Here is a 21856-nt window from a genome sequence, read left to right as displayed (position 1 = left end):
TGTGCAGTGAGATTGCTGTAACTCCCTCCCATGTGTCCGTCACTGCCCAGCTCTGCACGGGGGAGGGTGTGTGTAGCCTGTTGAACGCCGTGGTCTTTTATTTATTTATTATTTCATCTGTGATGAAGGCTCCTGATGGTGCTCCATCTAAAAGAGAAGTGTGCATCAAGTGGATCTGGAGTTGACAAGAGATGAGTCGCAGACAGCAGGCAGAAGCAGGAGCAGAACGATCCCTTTATGACAAGACTTCAACACAACGATCAGGATGATTTCCTGTCACGATTATGGATTTAATTCGCTATTATAGTTTTGAATTACTTGCATGCACCATTTTCATCTCTTCACTGTTTGTGATAGATGGTAAGTGACGGCTTCTTCTCTCGTGGCTCTGAGTTATTGTTTACCATGAAACGGCTTTGATGCGACGTTGTAGCTGTATAACCGTCATATATTTCCATAGTTAACTAATTATCAATGCTATTTCATATTTAGGAGTATACTATTTAGCATTTGAACACCTGCAAAACTAGAGTTGGTTCATCCCATCATTTCCCCACGCAAGATCTCTTTTCTCATGCCTGCAAGTACAACTTCAATTCAAAACGTTTGTTTTATTAACACTTTCTTGCAAAAGTTTTCATAAACCTTAACATGAAGTACAACAACAGTATACAGATTGATACCAAAGTCTGTGTTTTGAATTTTAGTCTAGTAAATGGCTTTCATTTTAACCAGTCCATGCTTGGAATATCAATTAAGACTGTGAGAGTTTACACATTTTCTATGGACAAAAAGAAATCTAACAATGGGGGGCAGCGTGGTGACCCATGAGGTTGTGTGTGAGGATTGGGGGTGTCTGGGTAAGTGATGGGACTAAGTGGGAAATAACTATATGTGTCTGCGGCTCTACAAAACATCCAACAATAACATGTCTTCTTATCACCAATGAAACAAACAGACAGATACACAGCAACATCCATCTGTCAGGTGCCCCACATGTGCCATTTGTGGGCCTCCAGATAGGACCAAACAAAGACCATTAGAAGGCATTTGCATATGAAAAAGCCTTACATGCTGTGGGAGGGGATGTGTGGTTGGCTGGAGCTGTGTATCATCAGGCAACAGGCCTGAATCTCCTCTGAACTCTGCCTCAGGGGAATAGTGAAAGACCAGTGGATTCAGTAAAGAGCACGTCTTACACCACCTGTTGTGGTTTTCAATTTCTTTCTCCAGGTTCTAAGTTATTTCTTATAAGAGTTTGTGTTTTTGTAGACAGAACATATACACTGCTGGAACATGCCTTTAATCTGGTCTGAATTTACTGGCTGATCCTGGTTGTAATGAGAGCTAATATAGGCATATGGTCACAGCATCACCACTGATACCCAGGATCTCCATCACACCCCCTGGACCCTCCGTCCGTACATCCAAGTCCAAGTCTAGACATGTCTAAGCTGCTCTTGGAGAACCCTGCCAACTGTCTGTGAAATTGATTGACCTCCAACAATGACAGAAGATTGGTGCCTGAGTTGGCGAAGATCGAGCACCAAGTGTAATTGCTGTCTTCTATGTTTTATAGTCTGCACTCTGGCTGATTGTGCTCTTGAGGCATGATTACTGTCCGCGATTATCATCTGCGAGGAATATTATTCTAGAGGCTACATTTATGCTTCATGATGATGTTGAATCTTTCTTGCACCCAGCATGCAAAACACACTTAAACATTTTTGAAGGATTATAGAAATGTGGTGCAGTGTGATTATCATCTAATAGAGGCAACACTTGTTGGGCTGATTTGAAGCCTCCTTTTGGTGGCGTCGTGCCTCTGTGGCCCCTCATGCACATTCCATGGATTACGAGGATCGTTGCCACTGAGCACGGTCCCATTTGTTCTGCCTGGAGTACAGCAGTTTTCAGATGCATCATGGTAGCCATTTTTCTTTATTGTTGTCTTTCATGGGTAATAGTTGCAGCGGGCAAGTCTCAAGGTAGACATGATATATGATTTGAGAGTCAGGAAGAGTAAAGAAAGAAATAATGCATCATCATAGAGATATTTATCTTTATAAAATCACGATGTGCTGCCTTACACTGCTCAAACCGTACAACTCAAGTTATCTAGAATATTTCAATTGAATGTAATAATGCAGCCATGAAAAATGACATCATGAGTTTAAATATTTAACTCAGTGTAAGTATGACAAAGCTTCAGTGAAGTGTTGGAACACCCAAATGCAGAATTGTTATTGTATTTTTTATGTTATTGATATTGTCATAAAGAAACTTAGGGGGAAGTTTAATAGGTTTAAGAAATTGAGGACATTTGCCAGAGAAAATAGCTGTCAAGATTATACTAAATACCATCCTAAAACTACTGCACATTCCATTGCGTGAGTTGGTGCTCCCATAACTTCCTTAAACATATCAACATAGTTTTAGACATATTAGGGTTTGGAATAACCTTTTTCCTAGAAATCAACAGCATCAGCTCGTTTATAAAGCTATTTATAATTAACAAAAACATGCAAGAGAAGTTTGCTGGAGTCTGCATTTAAGTGAAAAGTCATAAACTCTGCTTTAAAATGTAAATCTTTTGGACTAAAAGATACGGTACAGTAATTTATTTTTTAAATGTGTAATAAAATGTATGATCATGAAAAGGTTCAAGAGATAACAAAAAAGTAAATGAATAGCAAAAATGTATCAAAATGTGATTTAACTTGAGTGATATGAACAATACTCTAAAGTCTTTAAATAGAAAATAATGTTAGATGACACGAATGATTAAGTCACACACGGTGTGAGAAGTATTCCTTCTCCGTGTTGTTACTGGATAGGATCAAGTGCTGATCCTCTAATTAGTATGAATAGCATGTGTTGACTGAAATGAGACCTAAACCTCTGTCAGCGTGGTCATTATGTCCTGTTGATTGAAACACACCATGAAGTGTTGTCTCAAATCTTTAGGATTGCAGTCACCATGGTAATAGATTGAATGCGGAAGCCAAACAGTGAAATTGGATACCATGGCAGCCAGCAATGACACCTTGAGAGGCCTTTAAATTTAATGTCCACGTATGGACAGCTGCTAGATTATCACATTTAAACAGAAATAAAAAAGCTTCATGTCAGACTAACAAAGACAAACAAAAATTGTAATAATAATAATACATTTTATTTATCAAGCGCTTTTAAAAGGTACTCAAAGACGCTTTACAGGTCAAAAGATTCAAAATGACACAAAAAAACATCAACATTTAAAATAAAAAGAAGTAATTACGCATTAAAAGCAGCTCTGAAGAGGTGACTTTTGATTTGAGATTGGAACATGGAGAGATCGGTACAAGGTTGTGTTTCTCTGCAGTATCAAGAATAAAAATGATTCTCTGTGATATCAATATTTCTAAATGTGATCTGTTTATACAGCAGGTGCATCTCCTGACAGGCTGCCTTCACCAGTGGACCAGTGCTCTCCAAACCCGTGCCAAAACAGGGCGATATGCAGAATCCGCGGGGACGGCTACTCGTGCTTCTGTGTGCCGGGGTTTCAGGGTGCTCACTGTCAAATTGACGTGAATGAATGTGTTTCACAGCCCTGCAGGAACGGGGCCACCTGTGTGGACAGAGTGGGCAGGTTCTCCTGTCTGTGTTCTACTGGGTTCACTGGTGAGTGTGATAAGATATTTATGGTGTCTAGGGATTCCTAAACCCTTTTAAAAATACATATTTTAATACAGTGTGCAGATCTTTTTGTCTGATTCTTACCTTAGTTATATTTTTGAATCAAGCACCTGTAAAAGGTTTTGGATGTGTGTACCGTACAACCTGTTTATCTAGGGATTCCTATCCATTTAAAATGATTAGACAAAACTACGGTATTTACACGTGGGAGTGTCTAACCTCTGTTTTGGATGAACTTTTTAAAAATGTGTGAAATGTTGAATGGGGTTAAACATAGGTCATCCATGCGGTCACAGCTAGCATTGCTGTAGGCTTTTGTTTTCATATAAATCTGGCCAATATGAGTTGATTAATATAAAGTCATCTGAAGTAGTAAACTACCACTATCCACTACATCCATGCCTGGAGCTTATTTTTTAGTCTTATCTTCTGTTATGGTTAAAGTTTTAAACAGAGTCTACCCATTTTTCTAAAGAATATATAAACTAACCAAACCCTCAACCTGCTGGAAGCATTTTTCATTGAGTGTAGTATTATCTATTTCATAGTTCAAATGGTTTACTACATTTAGTCTAAAACCATGTCTTGTTAGTTGTATTTATTCATGTTAATCTTTCATTCTCAACTTTGTTGCATGAAGATAATAAGATTTCTTTTTAGTGCAGGGATACATTTAAAGACATGTTGTACCCAATATACTGTTTTTACAATTGCAAACAGCTGCAGAAGCCTTGCTGTGAGATAAAAGAGCCATCCAAACATGATCATAGCTAGTACACATGAAAGCTTTGTTCATTTCTGCCCCCTGCCCTCAGTCTATGCATCAGGCTCACTTGCCCTCTGACATCTGTCCTGCTTTGATGTTCACAGGGGCCATTTGTGAAGTCCAGATTGATGAGTGTCAATCACAGCCATGTCTCAATGGCGGCAGTTGCCATGACTACGCCAGTGGCTTCACTTGCACCTGCCTGCCCGGTTTCCAAGGAGACCAATGCGAAATCAACATTGACGAGTGCCAAGAGCAGCCATGCCAAAATGGGGCTCTGTGTATAGATTGGGTGAATGAGTAAGTGGCCCAGCTCCAGTGGCTGAAAATAAGAAATTGTATCTCTTGCCAAGTTTAGAAAAGCAAAGATGTTTTGTATAGTACCGATTCCTAATAGATTTCAATTTACAAACACAGACAATAAATAATCTCGTTCATGTGATGTGATTTTAGCTACAGCTGTGACTGCTCTCACACAGCCTTCACTGGCAGACTCTGTGAGACACCACTGCCACCCTGCCTCTCTGAACCCTGCTTCAACAGCGCCATCTGTGAGGACAACAAGGGTAACTACAGCTGTGAGTGCCTGCCAGGTACATTAAGCACTTTTCCCGCCCAGTTAACAAGGAAAATAATGTATTTATGAGTTACAGCTTTGGGAGTTTTTAATGGAGATTTGTTTAAAGATCGAGAGAGACGGGTCTAGTATTAAGTAAGAGAAACAGATAAGAGTGAGAGATGAAAACAATTATTTACAGAGAATGAGTAGAGATATATGTTCTGGTGAAAGAGACCACACAGACAGAAGTATAGTCTACTCAAAGTTTCCACACTGTAAAAAGTGAGATTTCGCACACAGCGCGTATTCAGAAACTGTGCCTTTAAACGAGCCGTCAGGACTTCTGTAAGGTTGTGATGTCACAACTATACAATATATGTAGAAAGTGCCACTACAGTAATTACCTGGCTGCAAAGACAGTGCTGAGAAACTGAGAGCCGGATATGGAAGACCAGGAAAACACTAACCAATCAGAGCAGACTGGGCTTTTTCAGGAGGGTGGCTTAAAGAAACAGGCGCTAAAGCAGAGCGTTACAGATAGAGAGCGATTACAGTATATTAAGGCATGTTTTTTGAACATTAAAGCGTGTAAACATGTTCTAGTAGAAACCAAAAATACAAGTATGAAATAGAAAATTAGCATAATATGTCCCCTTTAAAGCAATGGACTCCAACCATAATCAAGCTTGCAGCTGCATGAAGCTGCACACAAACTAATATTCTTGTCATATCATGTCATATGTGCTGTCAATCTTGAACATTATTCCCATCAAAAGCACTGTCTCACTTCCTCATTCCAGGGTTTGAGGGTCGTCAGTGTGATATCGACATCAGTGAGTGTGGCAGCAACCCCTGCATGCATGGAGGCCGCTGCATTGAGAGGTCGTGGCAGGCTCTGTATGGCAGCGAGCCTCTGCTGTCTGAACACTATGACCAGCAGCATGCTGCAGGCTACATCTGCAGCTGTCCTCGAGGAACTACAGGTCATTTGATCATTATTATTATTATGTCTTACACAGGTCTGACAGTGTGAACAGTCAGATGCGGGATAAGGAGAATTGAGCAGTTTCCGATTGGAGCTTCAGCAGAGTAAAAGGGTCAATTAAAAATGGGGACATTTAGCTAATACTCAAAATATATATTTTAAAAAGTACTCATATTACATGTATTCCTTTTTTAGAGTACTAACAAAATAACTTACATTTTTGGGACAACTGGCACTATCAATTACATATTAGCTAAATGTGCAGGTCATATAATTGGTAATAATCCATAACATTCATATATTCACAGTATATTGTTGGTGCATTGATGTCAAGAGAAGCACTGTTGCCGGGATGTTACATCAAATGATCCTTTTCAGTTGCAAAAGCAGAAATCCTACTTTCCCTGGTTACACAAGACTTGATCTAATGTAGGTAAGACTGTGAGCTGTTGTGTGCTGAGAGTTGTGTTCTAAAAATTGACTCACTGCCAGTCGCTGTGGCACTGACTCAGTAAGGTGGCCAAATAGCATTAGTTTAATCCCTAGGATCTGGCTTTGCCGGTCTCCTGACTGGAGCCATTTAGCCCTATGTTGTTGTAGAGAAGTAGACAAGGAGCAGACCTCCACTGGGATGGCATGCACACACACAAACTAATATGGTGCAGTTAGACAAGTTTGGGGCTATCCTGGTGGAAAAAGTGACGGCATGATGTGGACACCCGCACCATGGATTTGGGGGATTTTGTTGCTTGGAACAGGTAACATCAGAAGACGTTTTTGTGTAAATAGATATTTAGTATAAGTATTATATAAAAGGTATTTCATTCCTGTGTTCTGTTGCCTTTTCCTCTATCAATATAAAACAAATACACCTGTTGTTACAGTACGTTTCTACTTTATGCTGTGTTGTACTATATGACTCTTAGTCGTTGCTTTATATGACAAAGACGGGACAAAAAAAACAGGAACTATGATAAACTTAAGAACAGGCGTTAACCAAATATAAATGAAAATGGGAGAAAAAAAACACATGTCCTTCACATGTCCAGTGTTTTCCTCACTTATGTAACTTGACCCCATAATTACCTAGCACCAGTGGATGAATGTAACTTGTTTGTTGTAAACGCGCAACATGGAAATCTATTGCTTACAAGACCACTGAACAAGGAATGGTGACAATAATTACCTCCTTATTGAGCAAAATATTTAAAAACAGGCCATATTACATAATTTACATTTGCAATAATGTTTTTAAACTGGAGTTAGAAACCTTTGTCTCCCCCCTCTGGCAGTTAGAGTAATTACCATATGAGAGAGACCATCACGACAGTGCACCCATTATCATTTTGCATTAAAGTGCTGCAGGGATGATATATTTTTGAAGGCCAACCCGGAAGTTAGCATCGCACTGGTTCCCTCGGCAAATAGCCAAATTTCCCAATTTCAGAAGTGAGTTATTTACTGATGTATTTTATGTTGTAGGACAAAATGTGAAGATCACTTAAGCTTTGTTAACCACAGACTTCTTTTCAGGCATCTAACCAAAAACCCATTCAAAAAACTCATTGCCTTCAAGACGAGGGAACCGGAAAGGAGAATTGCTAACTCAGTTCAAGGTTTTAGGTATTAATCCTATTGGGGAGAAAGCGCTTTGGCTCGTTTCTTTTTAACCAACAATAATTGTCTTAGGCGGCACTAAACACGGGATGCAGCGATGGTTCCCTTGCAAATCGGTAACACACAAATAGTGGAAGGGGAGGAGAATGCCATATGAAATATGTGGGAAGAGGAAGGATTAAAGGAGCAGTGTGTAGGATTTATTGGCATCTAGTGGTGAGGTTGCAGATTTGACCAACTCAAATGGAACGAGAATGCTGATGGGGGCAGGGGAGGTGCGGGGAGCCAGTTCACCTGCAGGCATACATGTGCCGGCGCGGGAAAGTCGCCACAGACACCAGACACCACAACTCTGGTATACTGCCAACTACAGAGCGCTTACCCATGCGGCGATAGGCCTAATCAGCATTGTGTGAACTCATTTGGCAAGGCTCAAATGTAACGGACGTTCATTTATATGTAAAGTCCCGCACTGCAGCTTCAAGTTGTTTAATGACAGTAACACAGTTGAAGAGGGTTTGTGTCGTGATGTGACTTTATTGTATTCTTCTGTTCACAGGTTCCCTCTGCCAGGAGGTGATAAACCAGTGTGACCCCAGTCCCTGCCAGAATGGGGGCAGATGTGAGAGCCATGTTGGAGGCTACATTTGCCACTGCCACAAACAGAGTCCCGATGACGTTCTCTATGGCGGTGTAAACTGTGATGTGAGGATAGTGGGCTGTGAGGGACATACATGTCAAAACCAAGGCTCCTGTTCTCCTTTCCTGTTGGATGGAATTAGTGGATATACCTGTTCCTGCTCATCTGGGTACACTGGACACCTCTGTGAGACCCCCACCACCTTCTCCTTTGAACGCAGAGGCTACCTGCTGCTGCATAGTCCCCTGGTTGATTCTGTGGTGTACTGCAACGTCACCCTTAGCTTCAAGACAACTCTGCCCAGAGCATTGTTGTTCCAGCGGAACTACAGGGGGCTGCTGCTGAGCCTGGAGCTGCACGAAGGACAGCTCCGCCTCACACTGAGGAAGGAGGCCTCTGCTGGGGCTGAAGCAGAAAGCCCAAGCCAGGTCCTGGAGCTTCCAAAAAATGTCACAGATGGAGAGTGGCATACTGTAGAGGCTGTGCTCGGGAGCTGGATGCTCAGTTTGACTCTCTTGGATGATGATGGGAGCTGTGGGAGCCAGTCGTGTCACAAGGTGGCCCCAGTCCAAAGCACCCTGACCATGCTGGTGTCACCTCCTCAGAACACTTTCATTGGAGGGGTGCTCCAAGACTCAAATAGCCCCAGTAATGACTCCTTACTTCCAGCATTTATTGGCTGCATGCGGGATGTGTTAGTGGACTGGCAGCTCGTCGTCCCCGAGGAATGGCTAAGCAACTCTGCTGTTAATGTGTCCCCTGGCTGCAGCCATAGGGACCGCTGCCTGGACGTGCCTTGCCAAAACGGAGGACATTGTATCAACCTTTGGCAGAGCTACCAGTGCCGATGTCCGAGGCCTTATAAGGGTCAGGACTGTGAGGAGGGTATGTTTACAGCTGTGAAATAATACACTTCAACAGGTTGTGAAATTGGAGAGTCAAATAGCAGCAACGCAGGGAAGAAATGGGAAATTTAGTTTTTCCCATTCTCATTTAGTAGCAGAAAAAGACTTTGCACATCTATTTTACGAGACAGGTGCATAGGAGAAGGAGAAGTAGCTCAAAAGTTGAAAATAAGCTCTGGTAAACTGTCTAATTTGCAAAAATAATTCTATTTACAAAGTTTTGGTACCGAAACGTTGTGTAAATAAAATTATTTTAGCAAATTAGACAATGTGCGGGAGCCTATTTGTAACTAAATCTACTCGTCCCATCAAACTAGATTTGTTTTTGCACACACACAAACAAAACCTTTAAGGAAAAGCTAGGCATAGCTAAACCAAAAGCAGACATGGGAGTCTTTAAACTTTGAGAAAGAGGAGCAGGTCATTCACACCAAATTTCTAAAATGGGTAATTGGAGACATCCTCAGTTGCTGATGTTTAACAGAAGATAAGGGGGGGGGGGGGGGGGGGGGGGGGAATAGTGATGAGTGCAATCAAAAGCCACAGTAAAGGACGGAGGCAGAGATCCTCTTATCTGACGAACTGGATTAAGGATATAAGTGATTCTATTTTGGAAATACACAGAACATGCAAGGAAACAGTAAACTGTTGAACACTGTGATTATTAAATACATCAGAAACAAAACAATAAGTAGAATGAAAAAGGTGTAGTTTGAATGTGTCAACAAGGAAATTCCTTGTAATATTGAATAGCTATGTTTTTCCACTGAGGATATGTCTAGCCTCTTGAGTCTATCAAAGCAGATTACTGATCACAGACATTTACTCTGCGCACAAATGCACACCTTCACACTGGAAAATACCCACATGCATACACATTGTAGCTTTCATAAGGTTTCTATATGAGCCGTCATATACTGTATGTGCTCTCTGCTTTAGCTTTGCGTGTTCTCAATGTCCTGCCAGCGTTATAATGTGACCAACCCACAGTGGAAAGTGCTGAGAGAACACACAGAGCATGAGGGCTGGTGGCTGATTGAATTTCCTCTTACTTTACTCGTTCTTCTAGGGATCTTGACATCTTTTCCTCCAGTTAGTTACACAAATCTACCACAATGATCTTTTACATGTAAATAGTTTGTTTCTTTGCTTGGAACACATGACATTTTTTTTTTTCAACACCTCTGTGCTGAAGATAAAAACTGAATAAATAGTATTACAAGTCTGAACTATTTGGGGATACTTGGTGAACAGCTTATACGCCTCCAACGTCTTAGTTCTCACTGCTAAAGGACTGTTAATACCTTTTATTCTCAAACTTATAAAACCGTATTGAACATGCAGGCTTGCCAAGCTGAAGCACATGCACATGTTTTCCTCAAGTTGACACCCACGTCTTTAATTTTGTTGTCTCATCTTATTCACTTTGAACCTTTTGCAGAACATGTGACCACACGCTTTGGAAACGAGGGCTCTCAGAGTTACGCAGCGTTCACTGTCACTGATGATCTGGGTCATGACCTCTCCATCTCCTTCTTCCTGCGCACACGGAGGCACTATGGACTCCTTCTTGTGCTCGTCAACAGCAGCAGCCAGTACCTGCACATGTGGCTGGAGGACGGCAAGGTCACAGTTCAGCTCAATAACTTTGAGAGCCTTAAGGCGGAGAGTGCGATTAATGACGGGGAAGTCCACTTTGTGAGCGTAGAGGTATCGGAGGATCGTATGGCGCTGTATGTAGCAGCTCAGAAACAGGGTGATGTGGAAGTCAGGACGATCAATGTCCAAGCAGGAGATACTGTGCATGTGGGAGGTCTGTTGGGGAGTTGGACGACTTCAGTGTTCGGTGGACATTTTAAAGGCTGTATTCAGGACCTCAGGATCAACGACAGGCGGCTTTCGTTCTTTGGGCTGGACACCTCTGTGGGATCTTATCCTCTGATGTTAATGGAGAATGTGACTGTTGGATGCTCTGGGGACAATGCCTGCAGTGTGAGTATTTTCAGCCTTCATTATCAGTGTTTGTTTTTCGCGTGAAGTTGTTTAGGGCATGCAGAAATACATTAAAACTTAAAAATCTGCCTAAAGTGAGAACTCACATTCACATACGGTATGAATACATCTCATATTTAGTGAGAAAGAAAACAGAAAACATATAAAAGTAAGACCCTGTATCAATTTCTCATCCTCAGATGAACCCTTGTCTAAACGGTGGGATGTGCTACTCCGTGTGGGATGACTACACCTGCACCTGCCCTCCAAGTACAGCAGGGCGGCGCTGTGAGGAGGTCAGGTGGTGCGAGCTGTCTCCTTGCCCCACAGACTCAGAGTGCAGGGTGTTGAACCAGGGCTATGAATGTAAGTGGCGTGTAAGATTTCAACACTCACAAGCAGAGGTGATAATGTAAGTCATTTGAGACACGTGCAGATAAGTGCAAGTTAAGGTGTGGTGATGGCCTAGTGGTACAGCTTCCAAATACAACACAAGAAGGTTATGAGTTCAATACCTGGGCTGCCAGCATTGTGCCCCTGAGCAAGGCACTTAACCCTCAGTTGCTCCAGGGAGACTGTCTCTGTAGTTAGTTCACTATAAGTTGCTTTGGATAAGAGCGTCTGCTAAATGTCATTTATTATAATTAAGTCCCAAAGCTTCATAGGAAAATTGCAAGTCTTAAAGCCATGTTCAGACCAACAGCAGCACTAATGTGACAAACTCAAGTCCAAGTCTAAAGCTCTGGATATGGCAAATATATTAGTGGCAGAATGTGTATGTAATTATTCACATTTAATATTAACTATATAAATCATGTGATAAGCACGTTATGTTATAATCGTATAACATCATTTATCTATAAAAGCTTTGATTACATTTTCAACCCATTAAGATGGATGTGTTTTTACATTTTATTATTATACCCATTATATCTACCAGTCACTGTATTCTAATATTTAACAGCACCAATGAGGTTGGATTTCCCAAAAGCACCTGAAACACCTACATGTATGACCTCACTTTAATCCAGTGTCATTAGTAGTCAAGTTTGTTGCCTGATTCTCCTTGACCTAATTTTTTAGTTTGTTAAAAGCCTTCAAACCCTGAGAATAAGTTGTTTACCTCTTCGACTTACATATGTACGTTATCTAATCTTTGACCTTATTCGTGGAATTGGTCATTGGTGCCCTAATTGGCTACTATGTAACCGAGTGATACAACATGTTTGGTTATATACTGGCCACAATCTCCCCACACAGTGTGGGCTCAGTAAAGCAGGATTGGCTTGAGGCCAGCTTATCCTTTTTTTGTGTGCTGGGATTAGTGCTTTAGTGATTTGTGGTGTTGCCCGTCTGTCCTGTAAGCCACCCCATGTTCACTATCGAGGATACCTGCTCCAGGTGACCCCATTTAGTTGCCTGAAAGGATTGTAGTGTTATCAAGCCGAAACCCAAAATGAAATGCTGTAATTGCTCTTGCCTAATGCCTTTGTTGTATTATCATGCATAAACCCAGCACATAATCAAAAACAAGAAGCCAGCCGACACATTTTAAATTGTACAACAAAGAGAGTGTGAAAATGTGTAAACAAATATAAATGACCTGTATTTTCTCTAATCTCCTAGGCTACTCCAACGCAACTTTCCTGAATGACAGCACTGTGTTGTCCTACCGGGGAAACGGCAAAATATCCCGAAATCTAACTAACCTCTCCCTAAACCTTCGCACACGAAAGCGTAACACAGCTATACTCCACGCTGAGAAGGGCTCAGAATTCGTCACACTCTCCGTCCAGGGAGGTTTCTTCTTCATGGAGCTTCAGAGCACCAGTGTGGACGACAGGGAGGAGGAGGAGGCGGAGGGAAGGCAGGCTGTGACTACGGTCAGTCTCAGCAGCAGGACGAGTGTTAGTGATGGTGAGTGGCATGGCGTCCACCTGTTCATGGCAGCGCCATGGGCGCATACGTCCCGGTGGACTCTGGCGCTGGATGATGAAATAGAGGAAGCTAGCAAGATGCAGGGAGGCAACCTGAACTTTCTCAGGCAGGGGGTGGACCTCTTCTTAGGGGGCCTGGCCCCTGAGGCTGGGTGGTCCCTGGCTGGGTGCCTGGGCACAGTAGAGCTAGGTGGCATTGCCCTGACTTACTTTAGCTCCTCTGATGTGAACCTCCCACGCCTGCAGGAGGAGCGGTTCATCCTGACATCCCTGCAACCACCGCTCCTCGGCTGCAGCGGGGGCCCCGTGTGTGAGCCCAACCCCTGCCTGAACGAAGGGGAGTGCCAGGACCTTTTTAACACCTTTAACTGCAGCTGTACGACGGCCTGGGCCGGGGGACGCTGCAGCTTCTTCACTGACACATGCGCTTCCAGTCCCTGCGTTCACGGCAACTGCAGTGTGAACGGGCTGGCCTACGAGTGCACGTGTGAGTCCGGCTACGGGGGCGTGGACTGTGATGAGCAGGTGGATATGTGTGAAAGACACCTGTGTGCCCACGGAGGCACCTGTCTGCATGGAATGGACAGGTACGCCTGCCTCTGCCCTGAGAACTACACTGGACCCTTTTGCAAGTAAGTTCAGGTGTTGGATAAACAGCAAAGCAGGATAATAGAATAGAATAAAAGAGTCACTTTCTGGTGAGTGCAAACGGCTTGTGTGAATATATAGACCAACCGCAGAAGAGAAAACAATATTTCATGATCCAAAGATGACTTTGCTCTTCTATGAACAGTTTTGAGAACTTAGTTAGTTAGTAAACACAAAATACCCAAATAAATGCTCCAAATTGCACAAACAAGGGAACATCACCACAACACAAACAACATCCTTCAATGTAAATGTCTCCACATCGCTGCCTCTGTGCAGCATTTCAACCACGCCTGCAGTGAGAGTCTCAGATGCTGCATTTCTATTCTAGTGTCAGCCAGAAAAGGCCTCAGTCTGCTGTGGTGTCTCACTACACAAGGCTCTCTGGTTCAGCGCCAGTTTCTTTCCCCTGTCATCTACAAGTTTGCCTCGGAGAACCAGCAGGGGAACGCCTCCGAGCATTTATCCTGTAAACACACAGCCTCTTGCATTTTGCCTCTTTTGCACAAGGAAAACCTTTGCAAGTGTCTCGCTAAGACAAGCGGCACATGTCCCTTTACTGGGAACATCTACGCTGTAAAGTTTTCATCAAAATGACTTCTTTTTGTTTGTGTTTCTTGTTTGTGTCTGTTTCTATCCCCTTTCCCCGTCTTTCTTTCTGTTCCTCTCCAGTGAACGCATTGAAGAGATACCATGGTACATTGTTGTCAGAAAAGTGTAAGTTTCTTTTTTCTTCTTCTTCTTCTTCTATTTCTCAGGTGTTTGCTATTTGTTTCCTGTTAGATATTCGTCTCTCAAATGTCATGTACGATGTCTCCTGTTGTTTTGTTTAACTGTGTGCAACAAAATGCCAAGCAAAGCTAATATTAACGCTCCCTGTGACACCGTTTGTCTTAAAATGAGATAAGCACTGTTTCAAATGAGTGACAGCTGTAGTTCAAAATTATTCCTGGCATCTGAATTAAAACTAAGCTGAAAACAGAATTGAACACCTTCCAAATTTAAAAAATGTTGTAACCATTGAGGGATGAGTTTCACGTTTCAACAGATAAAATAACATTTTGCAACAGAGCTGCTGTGCTTCAGGCGAACAGAAGGTTATAAAGGCCAAAGAGAAATGGTTGGCTTTTCGATTCCTGTACATGTGATTTGACCTCCTGCTTGTGAATAGTTGCCAGAGGTCTTTAATCGTATTATCCTGGTCCCCTCCTAAGCCTCTGCGTCTCTCCTGTGGGGAGCTGCAGGAAGCCGAACAATACAGCTCCTGCCTGGTTGATCCTTCTGCTTCCGGCAGACGTAATGACGCCAAACTCTGCTGCACATGACCTGCTGAACGTCTCAATACCTCAGATACTACAGCTTTAAATAAAACACAAACAACACATGTATTTACCCTCTTTCGTGTCTGACTGTCTCCTTCAAGACGGCCTAAGCCAACTGTTTCTGTGTGCGGCGATGACACCAGAAACTACACTTGCTTCAATGGAGGCAACTGCACTGACCGAGAGCTGTCCTGCGACTGTGTACCTGGCTTCACTGGACTCCGGTAGGAAAGAAAAACATAATATTATTAAATGATACCTGTAAAAAAAGATTCAGAGCGTACTGAGATATTGAGACAAATTGTACTATCATCCCCTGATTTATCTCCAGAGCATTATTCAGGCAGAGCAGTTGAGTCACACGAGCATTAGCTGATTTGCATCATAATCCCTGGTTGTGTGGCCATCAGCTGACATCCAATCATATTCTGATGACCACCCCAACCTCCTCCTTTGTGTGAGATATTGTTTTAATTATTGACTCAACTGATATTGTTTATAAAGGGTAATTCCCTCAACAGAGCTCAGGTTCTTTGAGAGTTCCCTCAAACGGCGGAGATTATTTTCTTCTTCAGAACTTACTGTATAACTTATTTGGTATAAATGGTCACTTCCTTGACAGAAGTGTCCCTGACTGAAATGTGATTCTGTGTCTGTAGGTGTGAGCAGGAGGTGGATGAGTGCATGTCCAACCCCTGTATGAACGGAGGCTACTGTCGCAACCTCATCAACAGATTCATCTGCGTGTGCGACATGAGCTACGCCGGAGACAGGTGCCAGACGGACGTAAGCGACATTTACTTTTACGTGGCCGTGCTGCTGTGGCAGAACCTCTTCCAGCTGCTCTCCTACCTCATTCTCAGGCTGGACGATGAGCCAGAGGTGGACTGGGGAGGCATTGAATGAGTGTGTGTGTGTGTGTGTGTGTGTGTGAGTGTGTGTGTGTGTGTGTGCGTGTGTGTGTGTGTGTGTGTGTGTGTGTGTGTGTGTGTGTGTGTGTGACTGAAAGTGGATGCAGAGTTGGGTTTGTCAGTGCACGTGTATGGGTTTCCCATACAACGCAAAGGGGATGAGGTATTTATTGACAGCATACTGCACACATTAGGGTTTTCTCTAGTTTGACGTCAGGTTAACAGTACCACAGAGCTGTGTCTGTGCCTTACAATGATACTTTGGTCATCAGAAGCACCTTATGCAGTATAGGTATTTATATATTACTCCATTTGATTTACTTATTTCAGTTGCTATAGATCACAGATGCAATAATCTCTTTCAAAACCAACAGACAAAATACGGTTTAGGGCTGCGACTGAACATCATTTCCATTATCGATGAATCTGTTGATTATTTGACTAATCGTTAATTCTACACAATGGCTCAAAGTAACACATTCAAACTGCGTGTTTTGACTGATAAATAGTCCAAAATGTAAAAAAATAAGTCATATGTTATGAAATCATAAAGTTTGCTTTATAAGTTACTTAAAAGATGAATCTATTATTAAACCTGTTAGCAATTAATCGACTAATTGATTAATCAGATAATCGTTTCAGCACAAAACTGCACAGGAGAGTTACTGCGGTCTAAAGGGAAGGGTAGTCTACATTCAATAAAGCACTTTGTGATGCAGTGAAGAACATTATAGAATATGTGTTATTTATAATGTTTCTCATTGAAGATGTCCTGTCAGTCTTGTCTGTACTGGATTTTGGAGCCCCGTACGGATGAATGTGTGAACGATCAAAAACAGCGTTGTAGGTACAAAGGCACCTAGAGGTGCTCGAAGACGACAAGATGTCTCACTTTGTTCTTGATGTGCATTCAGAGCACTGTGGTGACTGACTGACTGACTGCGTGTTGTTTTGTACCCAAAGAAGAAGTTTTTTTGTCTCTAAACCTTCCCAAGTGAGGCAAAGATATTTTAAGCCTAAAATTCTCTGCGGCTCTGCTTGAATGGTACCTATCAACATTCACCACGCTGTTGTGGTCAACGTTTCATAACGCTCTGAATCATTGTCTGTTCCTCGTGGACTTGATTGTGTCTTTGTTTGTCTTCTAGTCTCGTTACGCTGACATCATGACAGTAACGTCTCTTGTTTGTCTGTCTTTCCTTCATCATGTTCTGTCCCGTCTCGGTTTAAGTCTCTGTCCCTGTCTTTGCTGTTGTCAAATAAAAACAAATCTCATCAGCCTTTGTCTGCCTTCTGTCCTCTTTTCATCTCCCTCAACTAATTTTTCACTTCCATCATCAACACACATTTTACTCTCTTTTCCAATGTCTTCCCTCCATTTTCTGCTGAAGCAATCATTTGGTTTGAGTTCCTGTCTGTGTATCAGAGCGTGTTTGTGAGTAAAGGAGGAGGGGTCAAAGTCAGGTAGCTACTGTGACTCCTAACACTTGATCCCTTTTAACAAGATGTAGTGTGAGTAGATCCCAGAATAGCCCAAGTTCATAGACACACACAGTCACACACACACAGAGCGAAGGCACTGTGTTACAGTATCTCCACATACTTGTGTGTGCTATACATTGTTTGGTGCAGGCAACAGTTTGGGGAAGCCTTTTGCTGTTTTAACATGACAATTCCCCTGTGCAGAAAGCAAGGTTAAAGGGTAGGTTCACAATTTTTCAAATCTTGAATTGACATTTCCAGTCTTAAATCAATAATCAGGTGCCCATGTGAACATTAAAACAGGTTCCTGTTCCTGGCCATTAAAAGATATATTCAATGTAAGAGATGTGAGTCAAAATCTACAGTTCTTTTTTTGTGCAAAAAATGCATTCAAAATGTATATGAGATTATAAAAAAGGCATATATGAAATAGCATATATAGGGATTTAGGGATAATAACAAAAAGCTTATATTATTTAAGCTTCAAATAAGCTTTTGAATACATTTTGTGAATACACGGCAAACCTAACAAAGAAACGCTTTTCCAGGTTTGATGTGGAAGAAGTTTAATGGCCTGCCTTATCGCCCAACATCAGTGCCCGACCTCACAAAAGCTCTTGTGGATCAATGGAGGCAAATCCCAAAATCTTGTGGAAGTCTTTACCAGACGAGTGGCGTCTGTCACAGCAGCAGATTAATGTCCATTGTTTGGATTGAGATTTTTAATAATCACATATGGGTGTAATGTTCAGGTGTACCACGTAGCCCGTATGCTGTTGCACTCCTCTCTCGTACTTTTACATATTATATAAGTGTGCGCGTGCTTGTGTAGATGTACACAGGTAGCCCTAGTGGGGAGGAACGAGGGCGAAGAAATGGGAAGCAGTTTTTCAGTGTCGGCACTGATGTGGCCATCCTTTGAGAGAGCGAGAGAAGCAGAGAGGGAGAAATGTGCTATGCCAGCGAAAAAGCAGCATCTGGTGCTGAAGTGCAGTTTCAGCAGAGAGCTGGTGGCATTCACAGAAGTTCGGTCTGCTTCACAGAAACGTATGAGGGCAGCTTATCTGGCACACACACACACACACACACACACACACACACACACACACACACACACACACACACACACACACACACACACACACACACACACACACACACAGAGAGCAGGTTAATAGTGCTGACAGCAGGGAAGCATTGCCATCGTCTCTGTGTGTGTAGCTGCTCTGCTGAGGCTTCAGAGTGGCCTTGCCTTGTACCTTAGAGACTGGTTAGTTAGACATTTCCGTGTCTATGTGTGTGGCAGTCGGTGACTGATGGCGGGTCCTGGCTGCAGGCTGCTCCGGCTCGCTTGTGTCACACTCGCTCTGACAGCCAACTGTGCTGCAGTGACAGGTAAGCACTTTCCAGGAGTCAACAAAGAACCTGTAGCAAGGGAAAGAAAGTGTAATGTCTAGAGCGTCGAGCAAGTTATTTTTTGCCTCAGGATATGGATGGTTGTATTTTTATAAGAATTATGTTTCCAAGTTGATTGCTCAGTGTAAAGTTTGCTGACTTCTTAGATTTCTTGTGTAACCTGACAGGTTCTGTAAGAGGCTTTAGTTATAAAGATGGTGTCAGCCAAAATGTGAAGTGTTATGGAGTGATACTGAAAGCTGTTGTTGCTGTTGGTAACCTTGTAGCAGCCACTCAGAGCGTCACAACTATCACACCAACCAGAACTACTGATGTAAGTGCATCTTCTCCGTCTTCTGCCGCTGGTTAATGAATGTTAACTATCGGGAAAGCTTTGATTCGCTGGGTTTGATTTTGGAGGTCAGGTAGCTGTGTGTTTGCATGCGGGGTAATTGTGTTTCTGGTCTGTAGTGAAGCGGCTTGTGTGAGGTGTGTGATGATCAAAGGGCCACAGGGCTGTAAGTTAAAAATGAATCTTAGCAGGTTTCACAAGCCATTAAAACACTTCATGTAAAGCAGCTTTTCTTCCTGCTAGAAGAGAATCATGTGTGTGTGTCTTTAGGAGCTATTTTTGGTGTGTGAGTGTGTTTCTGGTGGTGTATATGCTAATGGGATCATCAGGCAGCATCTTGCCTGTGTTTGTGTGATCCTCCACAGACGGAGCGTGCTCCATACAGCTCGCGGGTGGCTGCCGTGCTGGCACCGTGTCTGGTTGGCTTGGCGATAGTGGTGATGCTGGGGCTGGTGCTGGCTGTTGCCAAACTGCGAGAGAGGCGGCAGACGGAGGGAGGTTTCAGTCCGCGGCAACTCGAGGCTCCTGGTGGTCGCAACCCACCTGCTGAGCTGGGAAACACATCCATCAGCACTTTGGCAGCTCGTGTGGAGCGCCTGGTGTAGAGGAGAGAAGTGTGTGTGAGAGCGTGTGAGTGAGAGAAACACTGCGTGAGAGAGGCAGAAATAAACAATGTGTCATGTGAATGAGCTTCTATAAAACAAAACCTTTGTTTTTGTCTCTTTTCTTCCAGTTGTCCTCCGTGGGTTTGACCTCTGACCTCTTGCTGTCCATTAGTCTGGTGTCCGTCATCCTGCTGCTGGTTCTCATCCTCACCTCCGTCAGCCTGGTGGTGGCGCTAAATCGCCGCGCCACCCACGGCACCTACAGTCCCAGCCGGCAGGAGAAGGAGGGATCACGGGTGGAGATGTGGAGCATCACACAGCCGCCCCCTATGGAGAGACTCATATGAGAGCAGGCAGGGACTGTTTCACACGCAGGGTGATAATGTGGGTCCTGTACTAATGAAGGAACTGACGCTAGAAACACTCCTGATAACAGATGTTGAAGGAATACGTCACCCACAAAATGACTATTTGTAAATCAATTACTCACCCCGAACTCTTGAAGAAAACTTTGTCGCATGTCTCTACGGTGGTGAAAGAAGAAAAAAAAACAGAGAAAGTTCTGGATGTATTCACGGTAACGCGGGGTGAGTAATTAATGCACAAATGGTCATTTCGTGGGTGAATTCCTTGAAAGAATATCTGCAGCCTGCATGTAAACATGGTCTTCCCCTCACTGTACCTCCATTTTAAATGACAGCTGTCGTTCTTCACATGCTGGAAGATTGTATGAGATCTTGTGACCGCGTCATCGTATATCCCAGTGCTTCATCTATCTTCTTGTGATGTTGTGCACCTGGCTTCACCACCTGGTACATCCATCTAAATGCAAAGATTTGTGTTCAGAACGTATTGAGCCCGTCACATCTTTGCGTCTGATCCATATTTTTTTAGGATTGATGGACCGGCGGGCAATCGAAGGAAAATCTGATCAGAATTTGCGACTCACAAACACATCGTATTAAAGCCTCATCTGGAAACAAGCTGAATGAGTCAGACGGTTCCTCATTAAAGGATAAAGCTGGTGTTATTCCATATTTCACATACTGACAACAAATTAAAAGATCAAAACCAACAATGTGTTAGTCTGACTCTCAAAAACCCCATTTGTTCCTACTGACATAAATCTTTACAAACAAAAGAGCCTTTCAAATTCTTGCATGCTGCTTATTGCTGCCAGTTTTGATTTCTTTTTCAGTGAACATTTCCAATCTACAATATTGTAGGTCCTTACTGACACAAGGATACACTTAAAGAGTCAGATTTGAGGACGAGTTGCACTAGCTGACAATAGTTTCTTAGTTTCTTCTCGACTTATATGTTATTAGAAAAAATAACTTCACTGCAGTTTCATTTGAACCGCTTATACTGCTATGATTTTTGTTCATCATGTTTTAAATCGTGAATTTAATTTCTACCTTTAATTGTTGGAAATTGTAAATAGAAAATGTGTTGGTTAATTAAAGTGAATTTATTTGTGTTCATTTATTTTATGTCGACAAAATATTATCGGTGTTGTACTACTGTATGAGAGAATTAGCATATTTACTTTAGTGTTTTCCATAATCAATAAGCCAAAGCATTGATATTCACACACGCACACATACATACATACACACGCACACACATATACATACATACATACATACATACATACATACATACACACGCACACACACATACATACACACGCACACACACATACATACATACACACACACATGCATCGTGCTATTAAAAAAAGTAGCATTTCCTTTGTATGTGGTGTGAACTGTGAATTCACATTATTCCACCCCGACATTACATGGGTTATTCTCACACCTGGTTGGATCTGTGTTAATACAGGTATGTGTTGGTATAAAAATGAGTCCAGAGAAGCATAAGCATGAAACATTATAATTTATTTTCAGTTCACAGTGCATACATTGTGTGCAGTTGTACCAAGTTATGCATCGATAGCACATTAGATTTACCTCAGTTATTTAAGACAGTTGTTTTCTCTGCAATGAGAACATGCAAGTATGCACAGAATCAGAAAATCAGTTAATGGCATATCGAA

The 21856-nt window shown here is 42.5% G+C and overlaps 1 protein-coding gene across 6 annotated transcripts; it reads left to right on the top strand.

Annotated features, from left to right (window-relative positions):
* Positions 1-131: 131 nt before the first annotated feature.
* Positions 132-21277, top strand: crb1 (crumbs cell polarity complex component 1). 6 transcript variants are annotated; one of them, XM_029429066.1, is made up of 14 exons: positions 132-360; positions 3427-3666; positions 4552-4747; positions 4901-5013; positions 5807-5989; positions 8168-9133; positions 10595-11145; positions 11346-11511; positions 12772-13714; positions 14403-14447; positions 15154-15276; positions 15712-15838; positions 19558-19822; positions 19926-20067. In XM_029429066.1, exons 1-13 carry the CDS (start codon positions 285-287, stop codon positions 19795-19797), a joined length of 3969 nt encoding a protein of 1322 aa, XP_029284926.1. In that variant the 5' UTR covers positions 132-284; the 3' UTR covers positions 19798-19822; positions 19926-20067. The 6 variants fall into 6 exon arrangements, with proteins under 6 accessions (XP_029284926.1, XP_029284924.1, XP_029284922.1 ...); XM_029429064.1 differs by having other exon boundaries at positions 4901-5025; XM_029429062.1 differs by having other exon boundaries at positions 4901-5040.
* The last annotated feature ends 579 nt before the right edge of the window (positions 21278-21856 follow it).

Source organism: Cottoperca gobio, chromosome 4 (assembly GCF_900634415.1).
Source record: "Cottoperca gobio chromosome 4, fCotGob3.1, whole genome shotgun sequence".
Lineage (NCBI taxonomy): Eukaryota > Metazoa > Chordata > Actinopteri > Perciformes > Bovichtidae > Cottoperca > Cottoperca gobio.
The sequence above is the reverse complement of the archived record's forward strand: the minus strand, read 5'-3'. Positions and strand labels throughout refer to the sequence as shown.

What these genes read in the sequence shown, in the direction of transcription:
- crb1 (XM_029429062.1), top strand. Translation starts at nt 285, where the DNA reads ATGGATTTAATTCGCTATTATAGTTTTGAATTACTTGCATGCACCATT. An exon ending in CAGCTGTGAGTGCCTGCCAG is followed by an intron (nt 5,041 to 5,806) that starts GTACATTAAGCA and finishes TCCTCATTCCAG; the next exon opens with GGTTTGAGGGTCGTCAGTGT. An exon ending in TACATTGTTGTCAGAAAAGT is followed by an intron (nt 14,448 to 15,153) that starts GTAAGTTTCTTT and finishes GTCTCCTTCAAG; the next exon opens with ACGGCCTAAGCCAACTGTTT.